The 10,709-nt window shown below is 26.4% G+C and overlaps 7 protein-coding genes across 7 annotated transcripts in view, besides 12 other annotated features; 5 read left to right on the top strand and 2 right to left on the bottom strand.

The window, feature by feature from the left end:
- Positions 1-810, top strand: part of EDI_007660 (uncharacterized protein) — a gene marked incomplete at both ends in the record, with an annotated part of 984 nt that extends 174 nt beyond the window's left edge. The window contains 2 exons of the mRNA XM_001733268.1: positions 1-84; positions 223-810. The exon at positions 1-84 is cut by the window's left edge and continues 174 nt beyond it. Of these exons, the coding sequence (XP_001733320.1) occupies positions 1-84; positions 223-810 (672 nt within the window). The remainder of the gene's footprint in view (positions 85-222) is intronic.
- Positions 811-853: 43 nt separating this feature from the next.
- Positions 854-874: a sequence feature (AT_rich).
- A 240-nt stretch (positions 875-1,114) lies between these two features.
- EDI_007650 (uncharacterized protein) lies at positions 1,115-1,636 on the top strand (the record flags this gene model as incomplete). The annotated part of the gene is made up of 1 exon (XM_001735934.1): positions 1,115-1,636. The coding sequence occupies one exon, from the start codon at positions 1,115-1,117 to the stop codon at positions 1,634-1,636; it is 522 nt and encodes a 173-aa protein (XP_001735986.1).
- Positions 1,634-1,661: a sequence feature (AT_rich).
- A 63-nt stretch (positions 1,662-1,724) lies between these two features.
- Positions 1,725-3,230, bottom strand: EDI_007640 (sumo ligase, putative; the record flags this gene model as incomplete). Its single annotated transcript, XM_001735933.1, has 1 exon — positions 1,725-3,230. One exon carries the CDS (start codon positions 3,228-3,230, stop codon positions 1,725-1,727), a length of 1,506 nt encoding a protein of 501 aa, XP_001735985.1.
- A 19-nt stretch (positions 3,231-3,249) lies between these two features.
- Positions 3,250-3,310: a microsatellite.
- A 236-nt stretch (positions 3,311-3,546) lies between these two features.
- EDI_007630 (serine/threonine protein kinase PAK, putative) lies at positions 3,547-4,776 on the top strand (the record flags this gene model as incomplete). The annotated part of the gene is made up of 1 exon (XM_001735932.1): positions 3,547-4,776. One exon carries the CDS (start codon positions 3,547-3,549, stop codon positions 4,774-4,776), a length of 1,230 nt encoding a protein of 409 aa, XP_001735984.1.
- A 100-nt stretch (positions 4,777-4,876) lies between these two features.
- EDI_007620 (uncharacterized protein) lies at positions 4,877-5,275 on the top strand (the record flags this gene model as incomplete). Its single annotated transcript, XM_001735931.1, has 1 exon — positions 4,877-5,275. One exon carries the CDS (start codon positions 4,877-4,879, stop codon positions 5,273-5,275), a length of 399 nt encoding a protein of 132 aa, XP_001735983.1.
- Positions 5,276-5,334: 59 nt separating this feature from the next.
- Positions 5,335-5,361: a sequence feature (AT_rich).
- Positions 5,362-5,534: 173 nt separating this feature from the next.
- Positions 5,535-5,569: a sequence feature (AT_rich).
- A 457-nt stretch (positions 5,570-6,026) lies between these two features.
- Positions 6,027-6,112: a microsatellite.
- A 77-nt stretch (positions 6,113-6,189) lies between these two features.
- On the top strand, positions 6,190-6,831 carry EDI_007610 (60S ribosomal protein L26, putative; the record flags this gene model as incomplete). Its single annotated transcript, XM_001735930.1, has 1 exon — positions 6,190-6,831. One exon carries the CDS (start codon positions 6,190-6,192, stop codon positions 6,829-6,831), a length of 642 nt encoding a protein of 213 aa, XP_001735982.1.
- Positions 6,832-6,871: 40 nt separating this feature from the next.
- Positions 6,872-6,908: a sequence feature (AT_rich).
- A 22-nt stretch (positions 6,909-6,930) lies between these two features.
- Positions 6,931-8,964, bottom strand: EDI_007600 (guanine nucleotide exchange factor, putative; the record flags this gene model as incomplete). Its single annotated transcript, XM_001735929.1, has 1 exon — positions 6,931-8,964. One exon carries the CDS (start codon positions 8,962-8,964, stop codon positions 6,931-6,933), a length of 2,034 nt encoding a protein of 677 aa, XP_001735981.1.
- Positions 8,023-8,050: a sequence feature (AT_rich).
- Positions 8,963-9,021: a sequence feature (AT_rich).
- Positions 9,022-9,231: 210 nt separating this feature from the next.
- Positions 9,232-9,282: a sequence feature (AT_rich).
- A 187-nt stretch (positions 9,283-9,469) lies between these two features.
- Positions 9,470-9,501: a sequence feature (AT_rich).
- Positions 9,502-9,655: 154 nt separating this feature from the next.
- Positions 9,656-9,691: a sequence feature (AT_rich).
- Positions 9,692-10,709: the final 1,018 nt, after the last annotated feature.

The following is a 10,709-nucleotide window of genomic DNA, read 5'->3' as shown; positions in this document are numbered from 1 at the left end:
TTTTTATTGTCTTTTATCCTTATTGCTTATGCTCAAACTAACATCACACAAACAAATGGAACAATGAACAATCAAACTTTACCTGTATGTTTATTTTTCTTAATTTAGTGAAATAGATATGATTAAGATTGAAAAGGAATAACTATTCGTTATGACATAATCTTATTATGAGTACTGAATTCTTTTTATAATCTTGATTCAAACCAAAAATTAATGACTTAGGGAAGATATGATATAAAAGAAATCATGGTTGGTGGTAAGAAAATCAAAACTACGAACCCAACAAAAGTTCCTTTGTGGACTCGTTTACAAAAGTATGAGAATGAAACTAAAATTAATCAAACACAACTAAATGAAGCTGAACTTTTGAACAAAAAGAAAAAAGCAGAAATCACTAAACTTGTAGATGAACAGTTAGAAAAAAATAAAAAGTACATAGGTGAGATTGGACAATTTAAAGTAGAGCATGCTGTTTTTACTGCTTCAAACAATTCTACAAATCAAACTAATACTACTATATCAGCACCAAAACTTGATGATATTCAATTAAATAATTCTACAATTGATTTTGAAATTCCAAGAAGATATCGAAATGCTAAATGTAAGCCAATTGTAAAGAAAATTTATAAAAAGAAACAACCTAAAAAAAGAAAGGTAGTAGAAGTTGATGTATTACAAGAAAAAGTTAAACAAAAAAAAGCTGAAAGATTAATTAGAATTGCTGATGCTTTCATCCAAAATACTAATGATGACGAATATCAACTTTCAAATGATGACATGGAATTCTTAAACAGTTTAGACATGAATTAAACTTGATTTTATTTTTTTTATTCCATTCTTTCAATTCTTTAACAAAAATAAAAAAAAAATATTTGTTATTGAATTTATCTTGAGGTTTAGACTCTTTAACTCATTTAGTTAGAATCTCTGAAACTAGAACAGAAAGATATAATTAACAAAAATAAGTAAAAGGTATAGAACTAAAATCTTAGAGTATTAATGAAAAAAAAAACTTCAAGAATGGTTGAGTTTTTTTTACCTTTTCGTTTGAAGTGAAAACATCAAAACATTAGATAAAAAGATCAAAAGAAAGAACTTTAAAGTCTTATTATTGATGCAAACCGAGAATTGTCCTATTTATTGTTGTTGTAGAGAAGTCTTAAGAACATTAGAAGAAAGAAAAAAGAAGTCAAATAAAAGAAATTTATGTCAACGAAGAAGACATATTGAGGCGTTATGTTTTTACTATTTAAATCAAAAAGGATATTCGTTAGAATTCAAAAAGACAAGCACTACTAAGCCAAATGAATTTAAAGTACTAATAATCAAAAACCAAAAAGATGAAATTATTTTTAATAGAAAAACTATTAAAGAACAAGCTATAATCAATGGACTTACTGGTTATGAAAGAAAAAAATTCATTGAATTTAATACTATACGTAAGTTAGTTAGAGAAATAGAGCTTCAAGGTATATTTATTACTTTTCAATCACTAAGAAGTTCTACTGATATTGCTCAATTAACGTTAAATGAAAATGTAGAACAGCAAGTTAAAACAACTGGAAAAGAATGTTTTTGTAAAATTAATGAACTGATTGAAGATGATTTATGTGTAATTCCACCTTACTGTCTCTAATAAAAACATAAATATTTATTATAAACCCAAGTTCTTTTAACTTAATAGGTACTAATATTCAATTGTTTTTATTACATTTTGTTTTAGGTTAGTCAGAACTTATAACTTCTACATCTTCAGAATTTTCACATTGACTACCTGTATCATTTATGTATTTAATTACTTTACCATTTGTATCTATTTCTACATTTATACAATCTTTTGGAGCTCCTTTTATGATTTCCATAAGAGAACGATCAACAATTAATGAGCAATAATAACACTTTTTTTCACATAATGGACAATTCCAGTAATTATTTTTTAGACAATACTCAATGAATCCAATTGCATTAACTACAGTTGAATGTTTACATAACACTCCTTTAATGGGAGTTGTTATAGGACAAAAACTTAATGGACAACGAAGACTAATAATATTTGTTCCAACAATGATATCATCTTTTTCGCCATCTTCTTGTTCTTCTGTTTTTTCATTCAAAATACAGCTTTCATCATCCAAATCAATAACCTCAACTTCTTTTTCTATAGAACTAACTTTTGGTGCTTTCTTTTTACATATCATTTCATAAATCATTTTTGCTTCATTACGATTATTTCCTTCAAGAACTTCTCTTAATAATTGAGGAACTTCTCTATAAGAACATAAACATGCTACAATAATAACTTCTGGTGAATATTTATTAACCATAATAGATACCATATTTTTTGTTGCAAAACATAGTGTAGTAATATCAAGTGGCTTTCTAACAATAGCTGGTTCAGAATGTGGTTGGCCATATAATGGTTCATAAAACCCATCTAAATTAATGAATGTAGAATTAACACTTGTTTGTATAAAATAAATTTCATTACATTCTTTATTTCTCTTTAAATCAAATAAACGAAGAATGATTCTTTGGTTGTTTATTTGTGAAGAAGGTGTTGTTATTGTGAACCGAGATGTAGTAAATGATGGATTAAATACAGAACAATATACTATCTCATTAATCATGTATTGAGGGTGTTGTGTTTCAAAAAATTCAAGAGGAAGTTGTGATGGTGAAAATTGAACTTGTTGAGTGTTTTGAATTTTATATAAAGGATGTAACATCACATTAATATTAGAAACATTTCTATTAACGTTTGGTTGATTTGAATTATTTAAACCACCAGAATATTCTTGAGACGCATCAATTCTTTTTGGTGCTTTATCAACTTGTTCATCAAGATGATCAGGGATTTTTAACATTTGTTCAATAAGAAAAGTCCTTTCTTGTAAATAATGACCAAAATCAGTTTGAATAATATTATTACTTGGTGATTTCTCATGTTTAGTAATAAATTGACGTTGTTTGATATCTGTGTATGACCCAACTGGATGATGGATAAGATAAGAAAAATATTTGATATACCCTTCTTTATTTATTCCTGTTTTCTTCTTTTCAAACCCAAACCCAGGAAATAATTCATTCAAAAGAAGTCCCATTTCTTCAATATCTTTAATTTTCATCTGTTTAATTTTCTTTTCAAAGAAATGTTCTGCATTTTGTTGAGTAAGGCCATACGGTTGTAGTTCTGATTGAATTTCATTTAACCTATCAATCACGTTAGTCATATGAACAATCTCTCTCAAATTTTTTCTTTCTTTTTTTTAAGATTTTCTTTTTTATTATTTTTTGACTTTTGTTATTATTTAAAGATGAAATTTTATCTTCTTCTTTTTCAAGTACAAAATAACATAATCTTATTTTTTTGAATAAAGAGAACTCGCAAAGTAAAAGTCTCTTGGAACTATTTGTTGGAAGACTTTTATTCTTATGAAACAGTTTGAAATGAATAAAATTTATAAAGAAAAAGAAGTTACTCTATAAAAATTTATAAAAAACCTAAAAAGAGAAAAAAACTTAAAAAAATCTCAAAATGAAAAAGAAATGAGTAAAAAAGAAAAGACCCATCATCAAAAGCAGAAATCAAAAGATAAAAAAGGAGGTTTCATGAGTTTCTTTAAGAAGAAGAAAGACGAAGAAGAATTGGTCATTTCTGATCCAAGAGATTTCGAACAAATTACTCATGTTGAACTTGGTGATTCTGGTCTTACTGGATTTCCTCCAGAATGGAGAGAAAAACTTATTCAAGCTGGTTTGACTGATGCTGAAATTAATACAAATGAAGATAGTGCAAAGTTAGTTGCTGCTTCTGGAATTTCAAATGACAATGGAACTAGAACAACGTTTACTAATGGAAAAGAAGAAGATGATGATATTACTCAATACACAACTGCAGCTGATCCTGATGAAAATTATGAAAATTTAGCTAAAACAATTTATGGAGATGAAGATGAGTATATGGCTACAAGAAAATCTGATGGAATGGAAGTTTCATTAAGAAGAATGAGAATTACTAAGAAAACTAAACGAGCTGTAGTAAGAGAAGTTGTTGTATTATCAAAATGTGTTAATGATAATATTGTTAAATATGTTGAATGTTATTTAATTAATGATATGCTTTGGTTAGTTACTGAATTAATGGATGCAGGAGAATTAACAAATGCAATTGATCTTCACCCAACTTTACCAATGAAAGAATGTCATATTGCGTATATATGTAAAAGAGTATTACAAGGATTAGTTTATCTTCATAAAATGGGCATTATTCATAGAGATATTAAATCAGATAATATTCTTCTACATCATAAAGGTACAGTTAAATTATCTAATTTTGGATTTGCAGCTATTCTTACTTCAGCTCATCCTAATCGTAATTCAATTGTAGGAACTCCTTTTTGGATGGCTCCTGAATTGATTAAATCACAAAACTATGACACAAAAGTTGATATTTGGTCATTAGGAATTACTTGTAGAGAAATGGCTGATGGTACCCCACCTTATATGGATTTTCCACCAATGAAAGCATTATTCCAAATTACAACAAAAGGAATACCTCCTTTAGAAGGTACTTGGGATGATAAATTTAAAAATTTCCTAAATAAATGTCTTAATCCTGATGCACCAAAAAGAGCAAGTGCAGAAGAATTGTTACAAGATCCATTTATTTCTATGGAATGTACTGAAGAAGAATTTATTGATTTCTTAACTCAAGTTAGAAAGTTAAGCGATGAAGAAATGGCACAAGAAGATGAAGAAATACCAGCAGAAGAATAAAATTGACATATTATCTATCTTCCATATTCATCTTATTTTCAATTATTTCCTACTTTTTTTTTATTACAAAACTAACTTATTATTATCAGTTATATTTTTAATGAGTCGAAGTAAATGGTATATTTTGTTAACTGAAGATATTCTTTTGCCTATTTGTTGCAAATGCAACTCAAATATTTCACAAGAATTAAAAGATGAAATTAATCCTATTATTTCTCAATTTGTTCTCGAGCATTCATCAGATGAAAATCCAATCGAAATTGGATTAAAGATGAAAACAACATTTTCTCTGGGTAATTTGGAAATTGAAATAAAAGAAAATGATAATATCGAATTACTAGAAATGCCAGAATTTAAAAAAACTAATTTTTATGTTTTTGTTAAAGTAATTATTAAAGAACCAATTTCTATTGAACATGAACCATTTATTAAATCATTTAATGAATTAATTGGTAAAATTGATCAGTCTCAACAATCTAAAAGTATTTATTTTAATTAAAGAACTTGAAATTCAGTCTTTGGTTTATTAATGTCTTCAATTAAATTGTTTTTTCATGGATTATTAAAATTATATTATTTAATAATGTTTCTTGGATGGAGTTATGCTTTATATAAATGTATTATAACAATTAAAATTAATGGATTCGATTCTTTTTCTTTATTCCTTAATACATTTGAATTATATTTATTTTTGTTATCATTTTCTTTAATTGGAGTTTGTCCTTTTTATTTAATCCTTCTGATTTAACTTTAAGAAGTATAATTAATTAATTTAGTTACTAATTATATTTTTCAGAGGACAAGTAGAAAGAATACTTGGTGTCATTCATTTCGCAACTCTTCTTCTTATAACTTTTTCTATTTGCCAATATCCTGAAACTATCAAAAATGTATTTCTTCTTGAATTATCACTCCCAATAGTAATGGCCCCTTTGTATTTTAATGATTGCTTTAAACTTCTATCTACTTCATCCATTCTTAATGTCTTTATCATCACATTCCCAGTGGCTGTTCTTGGAGAATTTGTTTATTTATCTACATCTTTCTTAATCGTAGATTTTCCATTCGCTTTTTATTTGATAATCGATATTCTATTATTACTTTTAGGACAACCAATTATCCTCACGATGGTTATTGTCCCTGTGATAAAAACACAAACCCACTCTGACGAATTAGCTCATACTCATGATGTAACCAAAGATGATTGAAAATTAATTGTTTTTTTTTTGTAATACATCCCAAAAACCTAAAAAATAAAACTAAAAACTGATAAAAACAAGAAACAAATAAAATAAATTATAAAAAATAAAGAGAATATAATAAAAGAATAATAAAAAATGAAGAAAAGAAGAACTCTGATTGGGGTGATACCCTAGTACTGGAAAATCAGTCAGTATCTTTGTGAGAAAAGGGATGAAATTCAATTGCAAAGTTAGCTCAAACCCAAGCAAAGCCAGAAAAGCTCTTTACACTGCTAATGCTTCCCAAAGAGCTCTCATAATGAGTGCTAGACTCTCTAAAGAACTCAGAGAAAAGTATAATGTTATTGCCATCCCAATTCACAAGGACGACGAAGTTAAAATCATTAAGGGACATCAAAAAGTTGCTGGAAAAGTTACTGCTGTTAGAAGAAGCAAATATGTTATCAATATTGATAAATTAACTAAGACTAAAGCTAATGGACAAACTGTTCCAATCGCTATTAGACCATCTAATGTTATTATTACTAAATTATTCTTAAATAAGGATCGTGAAGCATACCTTGCCAAGAAAGCTGAAAGTAGAAAATCATATAAGGAACTCGTTGCTAAGAGAAACGAAGAAGTAGCTAAAGTCTTTACTGCTGCTTATCCAGCTCTTACTATGGATATTTTCGGAAAGAAAGTTGAACCAATTACTGAAAAGAAATCAATTAGAATTCCATCAAAGAAAATGGCTGAAAAACTTATGTCTAAACCAACCCTTAGAGCTTACAAAACTGGAATTAAGGTTCATAAGGCCAAGAATGCTATTGCTGCCTACAAAGCTGCTCTTGCTAAGAAAATCGCTAAATAAGCAACTTCTATGGTACTGTTGAAAAGAATTAATGGGTTACTTTTATTATCATTTTATTTATTTTTATTTTATAATAACCAAAGCACAAATAAAAATTAATCAATTTTGTTGACGTGGTTCAATAATTAATGACTTGTCATAAAGTTCTTTTTCACCCATTGTCAAACATCTAATCTCAATCTTCCTAATAAAAGCAAGGATTTCTGGGTTGCGGTAATACTCATAATACCTTTTATAAAATAACATATCTTCAATCACTTTTGTTGTTAATGAACATTTTACAAAATTTACATCACCATTTTCATTTTTATCTTCATTACCTTCATGAATAAAAGTTAAGTCTTGAAGGTAGACTCCAAAAAATGGAATACAAGGGAATGACTGATGAGATTTAATATCAGCACGATATGCTTGATAACTTCCTGTTGGAATAGTTACCCTTTCTAATGCTTTCATTTTTTTTGAAAAATTACCAACTTCTTCCCATGTCATTTTTAATCGACCAACTGGAGTTGAGTTCAGCCCAGAAAACATTTCGAAAACTCCGTTATAATTATTTAATCGAAGCATCTCCTCTCCGATAGAAATAAATTTTTTGATAATTGTTGCACGTTGTTTTATATTTGATTCATCAACAATAGTAGAGATAACCCAATTTGTAATTGAGTTAAAATGGTCTATCAATGCACAAAGATTTGGACTTCTCTCTGTTTTATCACTTTTAGTCCAAGCATTTCCTAACATTTCTTTTGCTTCAATAGATTTAAATAATTCATATTCATATAAAGTTAGTTGTTGAGCAAACTGTTCAGTTGGTAAAGTAGAAATAGTATATTCTTGTTGAACATTAACTATATCAAGTTTTTCTTCAATAGTTAATTTTTGAGAAGCACTTTGAATCATCATTTGTTTATTAAGTGTGGTTTTCTTCAACAATGTATCATTTTCATTTTGTTTAATGAATTGGTCCAAAAGAGGTAATAATGCTTCTTTGCCACCATCCATAAAGTCATGAGGGAATGAAGACATCCATTTAGATAACATAAAAAGAATTTTAAGAATAGTTTTATGTTGTACATCTCTAATTTGTTTATTATTTGATTCATTTTTGTTTTCATTGTATAACCCAATTAATTTATTAAAAAATTCTGTTGGAGCAAGATATTGTCTGTAAGTAATAAGTAATGTTTCTATAAATTTAATATTATTATCAATATTTGGATTGACTGCCCATCTTATTAATGCATCAATAGAACCAGAAACAACTTCTCCTTTATCATCAGTTTCAATACCTTTAGAATCTGTTTGAAGACTAACTTTAATAAAAGCAGAACGTTTTTGATTTGAAATTTTTTCTTTTTCTCTTTTTAGACTTTCACTGAGAACATTAACTTTTTCATTAAAACATTCTACATCTTCTTTATAAGTTGACATTTGTGCTGATTTAACCATAGCGTATAACTCATAATAAGCTTTTCTAATTCTCATTTTAACAGTAAGAATTTCCATTTGAACATTATAAGTATCTCCAATTTTATAAACAAAATCAGGAATTGTTTGTCTTTTGCTATAAGGAAGAACAAAAGGAGGATTTAGTTTTTCATTTACTGTATGAATTGTTTCTTCTAATTTATATAATATTTCTTTTAATCCATTTAATTCATTTGAATTTTCACCTGGGTCTCCAAATGAATAACAGTTAATAAACATTTCTTTAGGATACTGATCAAGAATTTGTTGCATTAATTCTTTTTGTTGTTGTGTGTATGTTGGTTTAAAATGGAGTTGATTTGTTTTACATAATTTCTTTAATGAATTATCTAAGTTTACTTCATACAATTGAAGGGCTTGGAGTTTTTGTTCAATTGGAGAACCACTTGGTAATTCACAAAATAATCCTTTATTTATCTTGTCATCTTTTTTTATGACTTCTTTAACTTCTTCTGTTGGGGTAGACGTTTCTGTTATTTGTGTTGATGAATATAATGAAGAAACTTGCTTTTTAGGTGATGATATTTGTTGTAATGGTGTCCCTGGAAGAGAATTAGATGATTTGCTTTGTTCAGCCCTTCTTCCAATTAATACTGAACGTTGTTTTGAAGAACTTGTCATATGAATTTGTTCTGATGACATTATTTATTGTAAATAAAACTAAAAACTTTTATTTTTTAGTTTTTATTAATTTTTAATCTCTTTGAAAGAATATATTTTTTTCTTTTTTGATATTGAAATTCTAAACTATAAAAAAATAGTTTTGTATGGGGTTTTCTTCTTATTTTTTCTTAAATTTTCCTTACAATCTACTTTTAATCTTTTATTAATGTAAAACTCGAATATCCAAATTGCCAAACCTTGGCTCATTCAAAAAAACTAGTTCATTTATTTTATCTATGGGTTGTCTATTATTACTTTTATTTAATATTGATTTAAAAATTATTTTATTTTTTTAATGAAAGTATATATCAGTTCTTGCTTAAAAATAGAAATATTAGTTTATTCCTCTAAAGTTAAATAAAACTTATGTAGTATTCTCTGGTAGAAACACTGTCTGGTCTTATGACAGAAATTGTATGTATCATTTATTAAAAAGTATTGGAGTAATTTAGTAGGCATAGTAGACAGAATAAAACAACAAAAGTATATTAATTAAAGAATAATATTAATATAAATGCAAGGTAAAACAAGGTAAGTATCGCTGTGATTTGAAACAAGAATAACTATGAAAAAAAAAGAAATAACTAAGTTACTATTATGTAAATAATCATAAAAACAATTTAAGTAATTTGTTTGGTATTAAAAAGTAACAATTAGATAATAGTCATAGATAAAATTAATTATCTAATTTTAATTTATATAAATACTTCTTTTAGTCTATTCAAAACTATAAGAATATTATTAATGTTATTTATGAAAGAATATAGTATAACGTTTATTTACTATATGTTATTTGTTTCATAAAACTTATATTCCATTTAGATATTCAAAATAGAATCTTTTCCTTGAATTTATGAAATTGTAAAAAAAAGTTAATTGAGATACCAAAAATAATTTACAAAAAAATCAATCAGATTTATGTTTAAACATAAAAGTTAAGAGTATTATGTTATGTCCTGACAAATAGAATAATAAGAAAATATAATGACTCTAACTAACCATTAGTTTTCACTTCAATGAATATAGATTCATATTTTGATATTCAGTATGTCACAAAACACAATCTAAATATGGAACTTTTTTATTTTTCATTACTTAAACCACAATACTTAATATTAGAGAAATTATTATTAGGTCATTGTACTAACTTATTTGGTAGGTAATGTACTACCACTGGTGTGATATATAAAAATCCTTAAATAATAAAATTCCCTAGAAAAAAGAAGGTGTGTTAGTGGAGTTTTATGTAAATAAAAGTAAATAGTTATAATAATAGAAGTGTTTTTTGTTATTTCGTGCCACTAATGATAATACACCTTATTTTGTGAAAAGTCAAATCTAAAGCTATTTTAGTACAGTTCACAAAAACTAGTGTATAAATGGTTGACATAAGGTATTAAATAAAAATGTATACAACCATCAATACTACAGAACAACATTGGTGAACCTAAAATATTTTATAATGACCAAATAAGTCATTAAGCAATGACATACTTTAATTGGCTAACACAGTACTGAATCTATTCTTACTTTAGTGATTACTTAATAAGATTAAAAACCACCTTCGAACAACAATTTAAATTCTTATTTAAGTGAATTAAAATAACATTAGTTTTTACTTACAAATTAATAAAAAGAATTGGTTGATTAAAAAATAAATAGTTTGTATACTTACCTTAACAAATAATATTTTAGTTAAGAGAAGTTTATAAATTATCTAAAAA

Source organism: Entamoeba dispar, genomic scaffold (assembly GCF_000209125.1).
Source record: "Entamoeba dispar SAW760 scf_1105229459559 genomic scaffold, whole genome shotgun sequence".
In the NCBI taxonomy this organism is placed as follows: Eukaryota; Evosea; order Mastigamoebida; family Endamoebidae; genus Entamoeba; species Entamoeba dispar.
The sequence above is the reverse complement of the archived record's forward strand: the minus strand, read 5'-3'. Positions and strand labels throughout refer to the sequence as shown.